The 15,662-nt window shown below is 40.9% G+C and overlaps 1 protein-coding gene across 1 annotated transcript; it reads right to left on the bottom strand.

Annotated features, from left to right (window-relative positions):
- On the bottom strand, positions 1–15,576 carry SDHA (succinate dehydrogenase complex flavoprotein subunit A). The gene is made up of 15 exons (XM_069853362.1): positions 15,447–15,576; positions 11,331–11,417; positions 10,863–11,024; positions 10,315–10,458; positions 10,003–10,167; positions 8,680–8,828; positions 7,888–8,012; positions 7,420–7,588; positions 6,643–6,838; positions 5,712–5,883; positions 4,238–4,356; positions 3,747–3,858; positions 2,492–2,622; positions 1,847–1,960; positions 1–1,023 (listed from the first exon to the last, which is right to left on the bottom strand). The coding sequence occupies exons 1-15, from the start codon at positions 15,513–15,515 to the stop codon at positions 937–939; spliced, it is 2,001 nt and encodes a 666-aa protein (XP_069709463.1). The 5' UTR covers positions 15,516–15,576; the 3' UTR covers positions 1–936.
- Positions 15,577–15,662: the final 86 nt, after the last annotated feature.

Genomic DNA, 15,662 nt, shown 5'->3' with positions numbered 1-15,662 from the left:
CAAGAGTGAAGCATGGTGTATTAGATTATTCCAACCAGCAACAACCCCACATTTCATTTTTTCCAGCATTCTTTTTTCCAACAATCAACATTCAGCAGCTGAGAAAACAAAAAGTGTCCAAAATCAAGAAATGCTCCATTCAATTGCCACACTCCTGTCCTTCAAGAACTGAACCTTATTCACAGAAATGCTGCTCTAGTGTTGCCTCACAAGTTACATTGTAGCACTACAGCAGGTTAAGGTCAAAGCCGGTAAGCTTTAAGATTTAGTTCAGTCTTCTGCAAAAGTGCCCTTTGGTTCCTCTGGGCAAAAACAGCATAAGAATTACACAAGCACAACAATGTTGATCTTCAGAAGTTCCACAGAGAGCACGGACTAGCTGTTAAGATTTTATTCTGTTCAACTGAAGTAGAAGAGTCTTGTTTCCTTCAATAAAGCAACAGCATGACAATCTTTACCATTTTAGCTTTAGAAAAAAAACAAAGTTGTAATTACTAGTTTATAATTTTCTCTCCTGTTACTTACAATCAGCAATTACAATGCTTTTGTCTCCATACTGTAAAATTCAGCATCTCAGTCTTGTCTGAAGGTATCACAATGCATTTATGTTTCTTAAAATATAGAAATAACTATACACTCAAAGTAAAAGCACTTATTACATACATAACAGTATATTCACACAAATACAAGGCTTATAATAATTTTATTTAGACACATTTTGTGTTTTCCTTGTCACTTTTGACAGACGGATGAAAGAACTGTCCTGCATTCCATTTTCATAGCTGTACAGTAAGCTGCAGGAGAATAGAAGCTGGCGAAAATTTTAGTCAGCATTTCCATTAACTGATAGTGACCATATCATTTTGATTTGCTTGCGCTATGCTTATGTACACTAACCCCTCCACTGGGAGAGGGCTGCAAGTTGAATGCAAGTTACTAGTATGAGCGGATAGCAGGTGGGACGCTGGCACAGTCTTCTTCATTCAAAGTTCTGTCAATCACAGGTCTGTATTTCAAGGTAACCTAAAGTAAAAGAGAACAAAAGAATTTTAAGACAAACGAACCTCTTGTATCTATATAAGACGGCCTATCTGAATAACATGGATAACTGAGTAACTTCAAAGATGTTAACCCAATTCCTCCATTATTCTTTTCCTTCCCATGGAAATGAACAGTTGTTAACCTACAAGTTACCACTGACTGAATTCCTTTAAAGCAAAGCCTGACCAGAAATGGTATAAGGCGACTACTACTTTAAAAAGGCCTTTGGGACATATGTAAAATTTTGCCTAAGATTACTCGTTCCTCATTCCTGATCAGTTAAGAGACAGACACTCTTTACTTTCTGTCTTCAGCAGCTATTCAGAAACTGAAGTATTCTCACTTGTCCTTGAATTAGACTTCAAGGAAGCTGGAACTTGGGGAGAGGAAGTGAAGAGGATTCAGAGAATGGGATACAAAAAACAAGACTCAAAATTATTGTAGGGTCAGATTTCAATTTTATCTTTGAAACGCCATAAAAACTTTATGCTAAATACCAACAGGAGGTTTTACCACCGTCAGACAAGAAGAAAAAAGCTCTTGAACTAGCCTGATAAAAAGGGAAAAACAATTCCAGCTCAGACTGCAAAGTTACTTCCCAAAGATCAACAGTAATTTCTCTCAGTTATGCCTTCTGTTCAACAACAGAACAAATGTTGACTTTTTTGCCCTAAGAACACTAAACTGTATCAGGTACTTCAGACAGTGACAATCAACTGCAGTATTATCACAGTATCAACAGCTGTCTAACGAGCAACAGTCTGCTGACAGCGAGAGTGAGCCTCATGCATCAGGCTCAACATACCTTCCCAGATGGGACATCCACATATGAAAGGGTGTGCTTTCTCCAGTGCTCTTCAAAGGGCTTCCGTTGTTGGCCTTGGAGTGGCTTAGAATAGTCAAACTCATCTATCCGTAACTAAGGATAAAATTAGGTTAGAACAGACCAGAAAATGCATCTGCAAATTACTTTATGACCATGTGATTAGCTGCATTCCAATTACAACTGTAATACAATGTTTCTCCTAATAGCCAGCAAGCTTTATCTTGACACTGCTCATGTCAAATTTTAAAGCCCTTGTTAAGCTTCAGTATTAAAGGTAATGTTAGAACAACTAACAGAACAACTAAAATAGAATAACTATTCTGCTTGAAGTCCTGTTTATGCATTTGTGACCTTATTATTACTATAGTCCTGCTTTATATCTCTCTAATCATTTGTCTGCACACAAAGAACTACTCTCAAGATCATTACTCAGTGTTGCATGTATTGGTCATTTTATACATAAATAAGAATGGGTAAAACAAAGCAGATGAGACCCTAAACAAATACTACACTAATCTTAACTTAAGACTCTGAAGACTGTACTTGGAAGAAACTAAAAAACTTCTAAATAATCCACCTGAGCACACATAAACAAGAAAATTCAATCACACAAAATATTTATACCTTATAGTCCTCTCTAGCATGAGCACCCCTGGACTCCTTGCGAGCCTCAGCACCATAAATGGTTTGCAGAGCACAAAGCATCAGGTTCTGCAGTTCAAGGGTCTCCACCAAGTCAGTGTTCCACACAATACCTAGTAAAATATTAAAATATTATGGAAGATGTTCTACAAACAAGTTATTCCTCAATTTACTTCTGTCCTATTGCTGATTCTCAGAAATAAACTAGTCAATGTTCTACCCACTGCAGTCACAGTACTCTGCAAAACTGAATTACTTACTACTGCCTGCAAGGCTCAGTAATGATTTCCTACACCCTAACAATTTTAACAAGTCTTAGAAAAATTCAGTAGTTCTACCAGCCATCCCTGTTGCCCATATATGCCTGTGACAAAATTACACTATTAGATTCTTGCCTGCTTTATATCATACCTACAGCTCGGTCCCCATGCCTCATTTCAGATCACAGGATCTGTCTAGATGGGAGTTCCTTAAGTAGACCCCTAGCAGATCCAGGCAACAAGGCTTTTCCTTCTGACCCACAGAGAAAGGAGAAAAAAAAAAAAAAGCCTTGCAAGTTCTACAAGGCAGTTCTTCATTTAAGTATCTCCAAGGTGGATCCAAGTTCACTTACATGAATATATCTTTCATTTTGATGCCTACATTCTAAACTATTGTAACATTTTTATGGAAGCTCAGAGAGAGCTGTCCAAGAAAGCCAGTTCTACTTTCGGTTTAGGATACGTATCAGTAGTTGAAGAGAAATACATAGTGGGAGTGGACAAAACGTACATCATCAGTTGTACTTAATTAGCCAAGTTCTCCTACGATATGCTGCAAGACATGGCAGTATCTGCATGCAGAGCTATCTGCTCAGCTGAAGAATGAAAAGAGAAGTCCTTCCACCATTCTGCAGCTCCCTGGCCTTTTCAGAAGATACTTACAAAGTCTGTCTTAGTATTTGAACAATTTCGCATTGCATTCTGAGAAAACAGTAGTAAGTACCTTATAGAGGTAAACAGATTTCAGTCTCTGCATACTCTTTGAAAGAAGCAACCAGAAAAAGGACCAGAAAGATCAAGTGCTTTACAGATTACGATGTTTAGCAATTAGGACTCTATAAAATAATTTGAACAATTCAAAATGGTCAGAACTCTTCAGCTACGGTTTCAAGAAACACATAAGGTTTAGAAAACGAAAAGAAACGCTTTTCCCAGAGAGTACTTTTGCAAAGGTATATTCTTTGCTATAAGATTACCTCTGTCAAAGGTCTTTAGATGAGCCAGATCACTATAAATTTGGCTAAGTTTTTCACAGCCTTCTTGGAGTACAGAGCCAGTACGAAACACAGCAGCATGGTTTTGCATTGCCTGCAAGGCAGTAAAACAAAATCAGTTTTCATCTGCCGCGTATCCATAATATCCCACATAATTAGTACCGACAGAGTGCTGTTTTGACTTCAGACATGCCTGCAGCCTGAAGAGAAAAAAACCCAACACATTCTTCTGTTCACTCCAAACAGAGGTAACCCCACTATTACACTGTGGATAAACTGCTCAAGAGGAATAACCAGGAAGGGAAGAACAAACTAACAAAATTGATACAGCCTTTACTGCACACAATCAATCCTCCCATGCTGCTTTTTACTTCTGCAAAGCAAATCCTGAACTGTACTTCACAAAGTGACCAAACCACCTCCTTTGCTTGCAGCTTCTCCCACCTTATACTTCAGAGCTTCACCAGGTTTACCTTCTGCATGCTAAGTCGCAATTCCGAAGTTCTTATGGTTCCATTAGCAAATCTTAGTTTGTCAAGATTAGCAACTGACTCTTCACCAGCATTTGGTTTAATGGAGGGAACTGGCTCTCCTAAGGAGGAAGTTTCAGTAAGTTTAGTCAGTCAGGTTTGGTTTTGGTTTCTGGCAGCAACTACTAGGCTAGCAACTACTAAAAGTCAATTTGACTAAAACACAATCTCCTTCCTTCCTCTGAGGAGCAGGTTAATTTTAACTTTCCTGAACTCATACCAGCAGTATCCACACACTTAAAAACAGAGTTCTCTGTGGAATGTGTGAATCACATTCTTTCCTATAACAGTTAGCAAGGAATTTATCAGTTTGGCTAAATTCTGCTATTAATTACTTAAAACCAATACTTGAAGCAAATTAGTTTAAACTACAGAATAAGCTTGTGGTTCCTTACCACCTTCTCCTATACTTTTGTCTCCTCACCCCCCACACCTCCCACCCTTCTCTTGGGCCTGTTAAAAGAACCAGGGATTAGTTAATAAGCTTGGCAGTTACATGCAAGCTCTGCATCCTACCTTCAATATCAGAGCCCATCTGTTACTGGGTAACAAACCAAACAGTATCTTACTGGCATGCTTCATCTCTCATGTAACTTTGCATTAAGACTAATAAAAACTTTCATGCAACTTCAAAATTAAAGAAGCCACAGAAAGATCCATCCAAACAAATGTTTGCACAAAGCCAGAGCCAACAGGCACTGCTAGATCTAAGCTGATTCCATCATGGACCATCATTCTGTGCACTTCGTGCAGAGTCAGACTGAAAAGAGAGTCTTGTTAATTTGGACATTAAGCAGTGAGGAAACAGATGACTGCTTCTGGCCTCCAGCTGCTCTGACAACATAAACACCTCTTAAGAGTATTTTGTGGAGGTTTTTTCGATTCTGTTTTTTTTTTAAGTGGGGTTTTTCTTCAGGTAAGTAACTGTGGTTGAACCAGACTACTGAAAAACATTCAGCACTGATTATCCATATACAGGGGATAAGGTGTTACAATTTTTATTATCTCTCTCTTACCACTTGCATGTGCAGCCCACCTTATATATCAACAAGGTGGCAGCAAATTCCACTGTTTGGAAGCACCTAGTGTAAAACAGACTTCCTTTTGCTGTAGAAGACGTAGCACAGGATGTAGAAAAGTCGGTCTTCATATTCAATATTCTGTTCTACTAGTTTGTGAAAAATCTCAACCGTTTTTCTGCCAGAAGCACTGACCCAATTCTAGTTTTAAGACTACCAACTCACAAAGCAAATGTTAATGACAAGTACTCGCACTGCAAAGAACATTCCTATAAAAAGCATAAACAGATTTCTGCCTTTTCTAACAAAAAGGAGTCTATGTCTGGCTTTCTGAACTTGAATTAGGTAACAACTTCTGCTGGGCAGGAGTGAAACTGTAAAGGCAAATTGAGACTTACCAGGCTTGCACGTCTCAGCAATAGTAAGGGCACAAGCACGACCAAAGACCACCAAATCCAGGAGAGAGTTCGCTCCAAGTCGATTTGCGCCATGGACAGATGCAGAAGCTGCTTCCCCACAAGCATACAAACCAGGTACCACTTTGTCCTCACCGTTCACATGTGTAATCACCTATTGTTTCAGACAGTCCATTAATACTTCAGCAGTTTATAACAGTCAAACCTCCTTGCATGCAGAGGCCATGTGTGTGTAAGGCTGAAACAAAGTAATCTAAAATTTTCTCCAACTCTAAAACTATTAATACCTCTGTTCTAAAGGATAAGTTGTAATAGTCTGTAAAAACAGATGACACTAAACCTAAGACTTCTTTACTTATGCTCATGGTTCCGTTTCATCACAATTCTGCAGTAAGTCAGAAAAGCACAGGATAGAAGTCCAACCTGCACATAGTTCTAAGGCAAAAGTTTAAGTTAAAAAAAATTAAGTACAATGCACTGAAACAGAAAAATTTAGCTGACACTATCACATTGTCTTCTAACTAGTATGAGCTAGAGGAATATGCTTTAGTATAGAGATTACATGAGGCACAAAGAATTAATATATATTAAGTTATAAAATGTAAGAGTCCTGGTTTGATCTTTGTTCAACTATATTATCCTCAGCTTCATAGACAGAGAATTGTTGTCAGACACGATAGTGACTTCATTTTAGATGTTTCTTGGAACTCCCATCTCCAGATGAAATGGAATGTGATTCTCAAGATCTTCAGAAAAACAAGCCCGATTATCTAAGTACTCTAACACTATAATTATAGTATTATTGTTATTAATATTATTAATCATCCACACATTGTTAATGCTTTTGTATTTGGAGATGAATTTCCTATTACTACAATTTAAAAAAATACTAAAAGTGATGTGTAGTACTTACCTGTCCTTTGTAGTTAGTAGGAATGCCTCCCATATTATAATGCACAGTAGGCAGAACAGGAATAGGCTCTTTAGTGACATCAACTCCAGCAAATATCATAGCTGTTTCTGAAATTCCTGGGAGACGAGTTGCTAGCTGTTGTGGTGGTAAGTGGTGCAACTGCAAGTACACATGATCTTTTTCAGGACCACAGCCCCTAAAAGAAAAAAAAAAGTCAACATCGGAACACATAATAGGAATTCTGCAAACACCGGTAACAGTTCTAATCCAATTTGTTTCATTTGTGAAAAATTTTAACTTGTTTTTGTCAGATAACATTTGAAAAAAAAAAAAAAGTATCTAGCATATTTAAGACCTGTTGAACCTGGCAGAATTTAAGTGTATCTTTTACCTCCCAGCTTTCTTTTCACAATAAATCATAGTATTCAAGCCGTTAAGCCACTGTATCACTGCAGAAATCAGTAAAAAATTACAATCATTCTTTGGTGTTCTGTTCTCTTGATTAATTTCCATTGTTTGTAATAAAAGCATATACATTAAACTTATTTGAAGAACTGTTTCTATACGAACTGAATTTGAACAGAAGAATCCTAACATCTTTTAGTATCATTAGGAATTAACAAGCAAAGTTTCTGCCCTACATGTAATATTCGGCTAACAGTTACTAAAGCTCAATCTCATGAATTATCAGGTGTTTATCAAATGCACTACTGTACAACACAAAGTCTAGAATGATTAAGTATTGATTCTGCAGCTTTGCTAGAATGTTTAACTAACCTTCCTTCACGGATTTCTATGGTCATAGAACGAGACACCACATCCCTGGAAGCCAGATCCTTAGCCACCGGTGCATATCTCTCCATAAATCTTTCACCTTGACTGTTAATTAGAATACCTCCCTCTCCACGACATCCTTCTGTTATAAGGCAGCCAGCCCCATAGATACCTGTCAAGAAAGAAAATAACCATCAAATGAGATAGTCTCTCAACAGCTTCATAAATAGGACAACCAGGACTGGATAAACAAGGTCGTCTTAAAATAACCAGACAAGTGACAGGGGTAGATTTTAATCCACCCTGATCACACCACTAGTAACAGTCCTCTGAGACTGCACAGAAACAAGTGCTGCTGTTTCTTTCCAAAACTTCCTGTAAGGTAAGCAATTTGATTTGGAACACTCATAGTATACAAAATACTAGAACTGTTCAAGTCATTAAAAATGATGTTTAAGTATTATTCCATACCTGTAGGGTGAAACTGTACAAATTCTAAGTCCTGGCAAGGAAGACCAGCTCGTGTGACCATGGCAGTGCCATCACCTGTACTAGTATGAGCAGATGTACAACTGAAGTAAGTGCGGCCGTACCCACTGCAGGACACAAAAGTTACCGGAATTAGCAGCCCAAATAAAAAACAATGACAATCACCAGACACATCTGTCATACTGAACCAGAAAAGAAATATCTGGTGCTTATTGCTGTCCAAAGCATATAGCATTCTAATAATGTACATAAACTTTTGCAACCAACTAATGTCAAGCTACACTCACAATAATTTAATCCTACAACAATTAGACTTACAATTTTTGTATCCTAATGTAAGAGATCCTCCTAAACTTTGAAAATAGTTGTTTCCTACAGGAAACTTGAAACCCTAAAGATATATATATGTTGGCAGCACTGAAACAATGTCTACTTTAAACAACACATTTTATAAGTCTGACCGTTTGGATCATACATGGTGATCTTACACATTTCATCTTTATGTCACTGTTCTGGAATTCAAATTTATACTTCATTAAAACTTAATTACTTAATAATTAATTTTGTTGCAAAGTTAATACGTGCCTTCTTTCAGTGGGACTGACTGAATTTGGTTACATTGAATTTTTTTTTGAAGGAGGGGAAAAGATGAACATGTAAGCTATGTTTTTCAAGCCAATGTGTCATCTCTACACTGTGGATTCAAATACATGTGCAAATCGACTTCAACTAGTAGCACTTTTGAGCTTCTATCCATCATAAACATTACATTACCCGGTGGCAATGACAGTGTTCTTTGCTCTGAAACGATGTATAGTGCCATCTTCTATGCAAAGGGCAATAACACCACGACATTCTCCATTTTCCATAAGGAGGTCCAAGGCAAAATATTCAACAAAGTAGCTTGTATCATATCTTAGAGACTGGAGGAAAATGAAAAAAGGAACTTTGGGAAAAATCCAGACACCAAAGTAACCTCTCTTCAAAATCGTCAATGCATATGGGCTGTATCAGGATAAAACCCACTAACTCCCAGGAAAGCCCATTTCTTCACAGATTTTTATAAAAATTTGCTAAAATATCTATTCAAGCTTAAAGAAAAACAAGTAGTTACTGAACCACTTAATTCTGAGAAGTCATAGCTAGTCAACAGGCCTTGTTATTTCTCTCTGCCTTTGGCAACACTTAGTCAGCTGCGGTGCTCGATACATGTACAAGCACGCTTTACTTAACCTCTCACACAGAAGCGGAATACACCTCCAGAAGCCTAGTATAATAGCAGAAGCAGTAGGCACCAAGTCAAACATTCTTTCATGCCCTCGAGGATCAAGCCAATATTTGGCAGCACTGAGCATCTGTACTGCAGCAGCATATTTAGCCTGAGCCTGAAGGAGAGCAATTAGCTTGCTACTAAGTAAATAAAAAAGCCACATTGCCTATTAGGTATTTAATTTCAGGCTTCAGGTAGCTTACTACCATTTTAAAATAACCAGATCTTCCTTCAGTTATGGTCTGTAGAATTGATAGAAACAGATGCTGGAACACTAGTCACTTACATGCCATAGAGTAAGCTCAGAAATGCACAGGATGCCTTTATGCATTTACATATTTGGTTGCTGCCTGCTTGAAGATAAGTGAAACAGACCGCTGCCTTGTACTTCTTTTCAGAGTTCCTCAATGCTACCATGTCAGATTTTTTGAAAAAAGTTTTTTTGGAAAGTTTACATAAATTCTTTTGGGGTCTAGTTAACAGACACAGCAGTATTAACAGTGAGGAACTACTCCACGCCATAAAGCTAACAGTGTACACCATCACTCATTGCCTTCACAAGAGCCATTATAATTATGGTCTTTCCACTGATCCTATTTCTGCATAGTCCTGACAAAAATCCAAAAAGCATCACCTAGGCTACACCCTTCCACACTGGCGAAGGAAATCCAGAATTGTTACCAGTCATTCCCCCAAAATTCCTCATTGATATGTGAACAGCTATACATTTTGTTTGTTTTTTCTTCAAATTCCTTGGAGTGGGGTTGGGGTAACAATTAACTACAAATACAAAAACCCCAAACTAAGTTTACTTCACAGCTGCTTACCCTGCCATACAGAGTATGTAACAGTGAGTGTCCTGTCCTGTCTGCAACACAACAGCATCTGTGAGCCTGTCCTCCTTTTCCAAACTGAAGACTCTGTCCACCAAAAGCACGCTGATAGATTTTTCCTTCTTCAGTTCTGCTGAATGGCATCCCGTAGTTTTCCAGCTGTTGAACCCAAACGCAAGCATTAGAATCACTTGCACGTAACAATCCAACAAATTATTTTGCTACATTCTAGTAAGTAGATCTCTTTGGAAGCTAATCTGTGTTGTAAATACTTATATAGCCGACACAAATTCCAGTGAATCTCACCTCTATCACCGCAGCAGGGGCTTGCTCAGTCATGTAGTGTATGGCATCCTGGTCACCCAGCCAATCAGATCCTTTCACTGTGTCATAGAAATGCCACCTCCAGTTATCATCCTCCATGTTTCCCAGAGCAGCATTGATCCCTCCCTGAAAACAAACATCCATTTTGTTTGAATTATATTACTGGTACAGTTTTAGTAGATCTTCCTCCTTTCTGTTAAAAATCACAAACCATTTATGCCTCCATGTACAAGAAATACAACTAGGTCAGAAGTAATGTGGCTGTGAAAAACCTGTGCAATTAGTGAGTTTCACAACGGCTGTTGCATTGCTCTGTTTTGCACATCAGTGATTTGCAAGGCTTCATTGAATGTAGTGAAAAAGCACTGAATAGAACCTAAACGTATATTGCCCTGCAAAATGGTTTCAACTAAACAAGTAATAGTTATAAAAGGAAGTGTGGCCTGGACATGTGATGTTCATCTGCATATCCAAAGCAGCCTTCTGGCAGTGTGTATTTTTAAAAATATTTGTTCTACCTCACTTCTCACCTGTGCAGCAACAGTATGAGATCTGGTGGGAAACAGCTTTGTAACGCATGCTGTATTAAAGCCAGCCTCTGACAAACCAAATGCAGCCCGCAGACCTGCTCCTCCAGCACCCACGACGACTGCATCAAATTCATGGTCCACTACTGGATACTGTGTAGAAATCTGGAAAAATAAATAATTCTGTTATGATCACAGATATTTCAAGCTATGCCAAACCTAAATTTCACAGAGACATGAACAGTATGAGTTCTACGTCCTTAACAGACTCTTGTATCAAACGCTACAGCTATCATATACTCTCTTGGGTGGAAACTATCTTTAAAAAAACAACTCAGCAACTCAGTCTCTCACTACATACTTGGAACACAACACTCCAATAAAAGCTAAGCATCTGGTTGTTTCATGTCTTTCAAGTATTACATGTATTATCTAACCTGTTACTTAAGATATAAAGAAGTATAAACATACCGAATCAGAAACCTTTGTAGAAGCATTTTTCTTCCCATAGACTGTGAAGTGTAAGTTCCGTGCAAAAGTCTGGAACGCCGCTGGCCACTACAAAACAAAGGCAAATATTACAGAAAGAAACGTTTCCACAAGGAAGACTTCCAGCATTCTCAGCTACCCTACATTTCTAGCAAACTTTTACTTATCACTGACACCACACATTCAATACTATCAATGTATTTTGGAACTACACATAATGAAATTCTGGTTCTCCTGGACTCATACCCAGAAACAAAAAGTTTTGACCCGATGAGAGAACAGCCTGCAAGTAACAGGGTGTCACAGGCTGTTATTCACTTCAATAACTAGTCTTTCAGGTCCATCTGAGGCTTCACTGACAGAAGAACATTAGCAATTAATGCTGTAGTATTATTGCATTTTTTCAAACGTAAACAAAGATGAAGACAGATGAAGGACCACAGGAATTATTGGAAAATACCTCTCATATCAAGCAATCCTCAGAATTTGAATCATTTTGTGTGGACAAGAGTAACGATGAAAAAAATGCAGGTGAAAGGGAAAGGTGTTCCAGCTCATCACTGCTTCAAAAGCCAGAGATATTTTTCTTGTTCTCATTCTCTATTAATTAGTGGACAATTTGGAAAAATTTAGTAATATCTAAATGAAGCACAAATGCACAGTTTTCCACTCCTGTAATGTTACTCCCTCTCCTCTGGCACATTCCATAATAAACCAAAAACACCCACCACCCAAACCTATCCAGTACCCAGTCTTTGCTTTGACAAGTTAAAACTGAGAATTTTAAATCTCCACAGGACAAATCTTCAATTTCTTGGAACACTGTATTCCTTCTTCACACCATTCAGAAAAATACAGCTAACTGAGCATGTATGATTGATCAGAACATCAACACAAACCCACTCTAATCACCTGTACAGTGATATCAGCAATACTGTATTTGAAATATAGCCTAAAATGCACTGGAGCAACACTTGCCTTATCCAGCAACTGCTTTATTCGTGGTTCAGTCACAGTCACCCTATAATATACTAACAAATAGGTCTTCCCTCTCTTATCACTTCCAAAGGTCCATTCTTCCTCCACCCCTGAAGTGAACTACAGCACACTTTCCCTGATCTGATTTCATATCTTATATTAGTTTTTTCAAATTAACTTATTGTGTAACAGTGAATCTAATGTGTCATTGTATTTTCTAACACACTTCCATCTTTTTACAGCCATCTTTAAATAAGATCAGTCTTAACACTTCTAGGCACTTTTTCTCCCCTTTCCACCCTGCAGTGTTATCATGTTTTGGGGCAATTCCATACCCATCTTAATTCCTGTATTAATCATCTTCATTAATAATTCACAATAGAATCAGATCAAGCAGTTTACTGGCAGCCAGGTGAAGCAAAATTATCAGATGTGATTTATCACCAAAACAGCTCTCCCAACAACTGCAGACCAAGCTAAAATGGGGTACCATCTCTGCAGCAAAAGTGCTTTCACAGGCCTGAGTGCAACTAAAGTTAGGCTGGCAGAACTGTAGTTGGTGTGGCAGGCTACAACACACTTTAAATGCGGCAGCCAGGCATTCTCTAGCATATACTACTACTGCTCATCTCCAAAATTCTTGTTTCCAGCAATACTACAGCTCTTTTTACTGCAATACGTTCCTTTGTGTAAGTGAATAATACATTTTGCATATTGCATAAAGCAATTCAAAGAAAAACTTGACTGTACATAAAGACAGCACACAACAAACAGGTTTGTACACACTTAGTATTGCTTACAGAATGTGCAAACGAGCCGGGGGGAAAAAAGCCAACATAAAAATAAAAAAACAAAACCCAAGAGCTATAAAGTGTGGTTATGCCCTAAAGCCCCAAAAGAAACTGACCCTTTTTTTTCCCCCTCTCCCCTGAGAATAAACAGCCTGCTGCCATCTCCAATCAGAATTCTGCAACAATGCCTTGCAACTAATTTTCTTATAAAAAAACTGATATTTTCTGGAGTCACTATAAACGGTCATCACACATTTTCCATCAGAGGACTCTGGAAATATATTGCAGAAACCAAAATCACACAACTGTTCAACAGACTACTTTTCTTTTCACATCTAAGCTTCCATAAAAACAGAGTTTTCAGAACTGCTGTTCCCATCCACATACGCTTTCTTGTTAAAGCTATACATCAGAATTTCTGCTACCACCAAGTTTTCTTCAGAATGAGTCTGAATACAAGTCCACAAAGCATAAAGAGACACTGCACTAAATTTGAAGGAAAGAACGATCACACTAATCCTGGACTGTTAAACTATGAGGGAAATCATGGCCTGTTTGAAATTCAAAGGTCCAGTCAGGGCTACCTCACTGCCACCTAAACGTAATGATGCTCTTTAAGCCTTTCTCCTTCATAGGTTGGCTTTTCTGCACTTACTTTATAAGACATGGGTAGCTACAGCTGCATTTACAGGTCCTTCTCCTGTGCGTATCTCTTCGTAATCCTAAGCTCACTACGGACACACTCAGGAAGACGAGTAGAAAGAAATGGAAACCCTCCACTTCAGCACACAGGAAAACAACCCTTCACTAAGGACATCCTGGAAGCAACAGTGGGCAGATTTACACAACACGCAGACAGATCTACATAGCTTCCCACGCAGCTCCAGAAGGAGCCAGCGGCAACCTTCCTACAAAGGTGCAGCAGCTGCCAGACTCTTCCTGAGCGTTTCCCTAGCAGACATATCTATGTTAGCTTCCCACGAAGGTCCAGAAGAAGTCAGTGATAAGCATCCTACCAGCTGCTACAGCTGCCAGACTTTTTCCAAGCCTTTCCCCAGCAGACAGATCTATGTTATTTTCTCATGATGGTCCAGAAGAAGCCAGTGATAAGCATCCTACCCTGGTGCTGCAGCTGCCAGCCTCTATGCGAGGCTTTCCCTATCAAAAGGATCTATGCTAGCTTCCCATGAAAGTCCAGAAGAATCCAATGATAAGTTACCTACCCTGGTGCTGCAGCTGCCAGACTCTCCCCGAGCCTCTCCCCAGGACACCCTGAACCCGCTGCCTCCGTATGTCCCTGGGCGAGCCCGCTCACAGCCTAAGGCTACGCCATTCTCCTCCTCAAACCAGGAGCTGCCGACGTACGCCTACGGCCAGCCGCCTCCCAGGAACCTGCCCCAGCAGCAAGGACACCCGCCCTCCGCACCGGGAACCGGAGGGGCCCCCGGCCCGAGGCAGCTGCGGCTCCGCCGAGGTCGCAAAGGGGAGGCTCGCGGGGTTCCCCCCTACTGATCCCTCTCTCCCCTCCTTTATCCTTCTCCCCTCCCTCTCGCCCCTCCACTTACGTTCCTCTCCGTGCCAACCTCCCTCCCCCTTTTCCTTTCCCCTCTCCTTCCCTCCCTCTCCCCTTCCCTCTTTTTCCCTCTCCCCTTCCCTTTTCCTTCTCCTACCCTCTCCCCTTCCCCTCTTTTTCCCTCTCCCCTTCCCCTCTTTTTCCCCCTCCCCATTCCTTCTCCTACCCTCTCCCCTTCCCCTCTTTTTCCGTCTCCCCTTCCCCTCTTTTTCCGTCTCCCCCTCTTCCTCCTCCTACCCTCTCCCCTCCCCTCTTCATCCCTCTCCCCTCCCTTTTCCCTCTCCCCTCCCCTCTTCATCCCTCTCCCCTCCCTTTTCCCTCTCCCCTCCCCTCTTCATCCCTCTCCCCCTCTTCCTTCTCCTACCCTCTCCCCTTCCCCCTTCCCTTTATCCCTCTCCCCCTTCCCTCTTTATCCCTCTCCTCTTTCGTCTTCCCCTCCCTCTCCCCGCTTCCCTCTACTCCCTCTTCCCCCCTCCTCCTTCCCTCTCCCCTCCTCCTCCTCCCCTTTCCCTCTCCCCTCCTCCTTCTCCTCCCCTTTCCCTCTCCCCTCCTCCTCCTCCCCTTTCCCTCTCCCCTCCTCCTCCTCCTCCTCCTCCCCTTTCCCTCTCCCCTCCTCCTCCTCCCCTTTCCCTCTCCCCTCCTCCTCCTCCCCTTTCCCTCTCCCCTCCTCCTCCTCCCCTTTCCCTCTCCCCTCCTCCTCCTCCTCCTCCCCTTTCCCTCTCCCTCCCTGTTTCCCTTTCCCGGGCCGTCACTCACCGCCCGCCCCGCGGGCCGCAGGCAGCGCCTGGCCAGGCTGCGCGAAGCCGCGATGGTCACGGCCGCCATTTCGCACTGAGAGGGCGCACGCGCGGGGCCGCCGCTAGCGGCGCCGCTGCCGGTGAGGCCCGGCGGGAGAGACCACTTGCCCCGGAGCGGTGGGGGGGGGGGCACTGGCTTATTGCGGCCGTACTTGCACGCGGGACGCCCCCGCTT

Source organism: Phaenicophaeus curvirostris, chromosome 3 (genome assembly GCF_032191515.1).
Source record: "Phaenicophaeus curvirostris isolate KB17595 chromosome 3, BPBGC_Pcur_1.0, whole genome shotgun sequence".
NCBI classification, from domain to species: Eukaryota; Metazoa; Chordata; class Aves; order Cuculiformes; family Cuculidae; genus Phaenicophaeus; species Phaenicophaeus curvirostris.
This window is presented reverse-complemented; position numbering and strand designations above follow the sequence as displayed.

Excerpts from the sequence above, each read along its gene's own strand:
- SDHA (XM_069853362.1), bottom strand. The coding sequence starts at position 15,515 with ATGGCGGCCGTGACCATCGCGGCTTCGCGCAGCCTGGCCAGGCGCTGC. Across the intron at positions 8,013-8,679 it reads AACACTGTCATTGCCACCGG|TGGGTACGGCCGCACTTACT; the intron begins GTAATGTAATGT and ends TGTGTCCTGCAG. Across the intron at positions 6,839-7,419 it reads ATAGAAATCCGTGAAGGAAG|GGGCTGTGGTCCTGAAAAAG; the intron begins GTTAGTTAAACA and ends TTTTTCTTTTAG.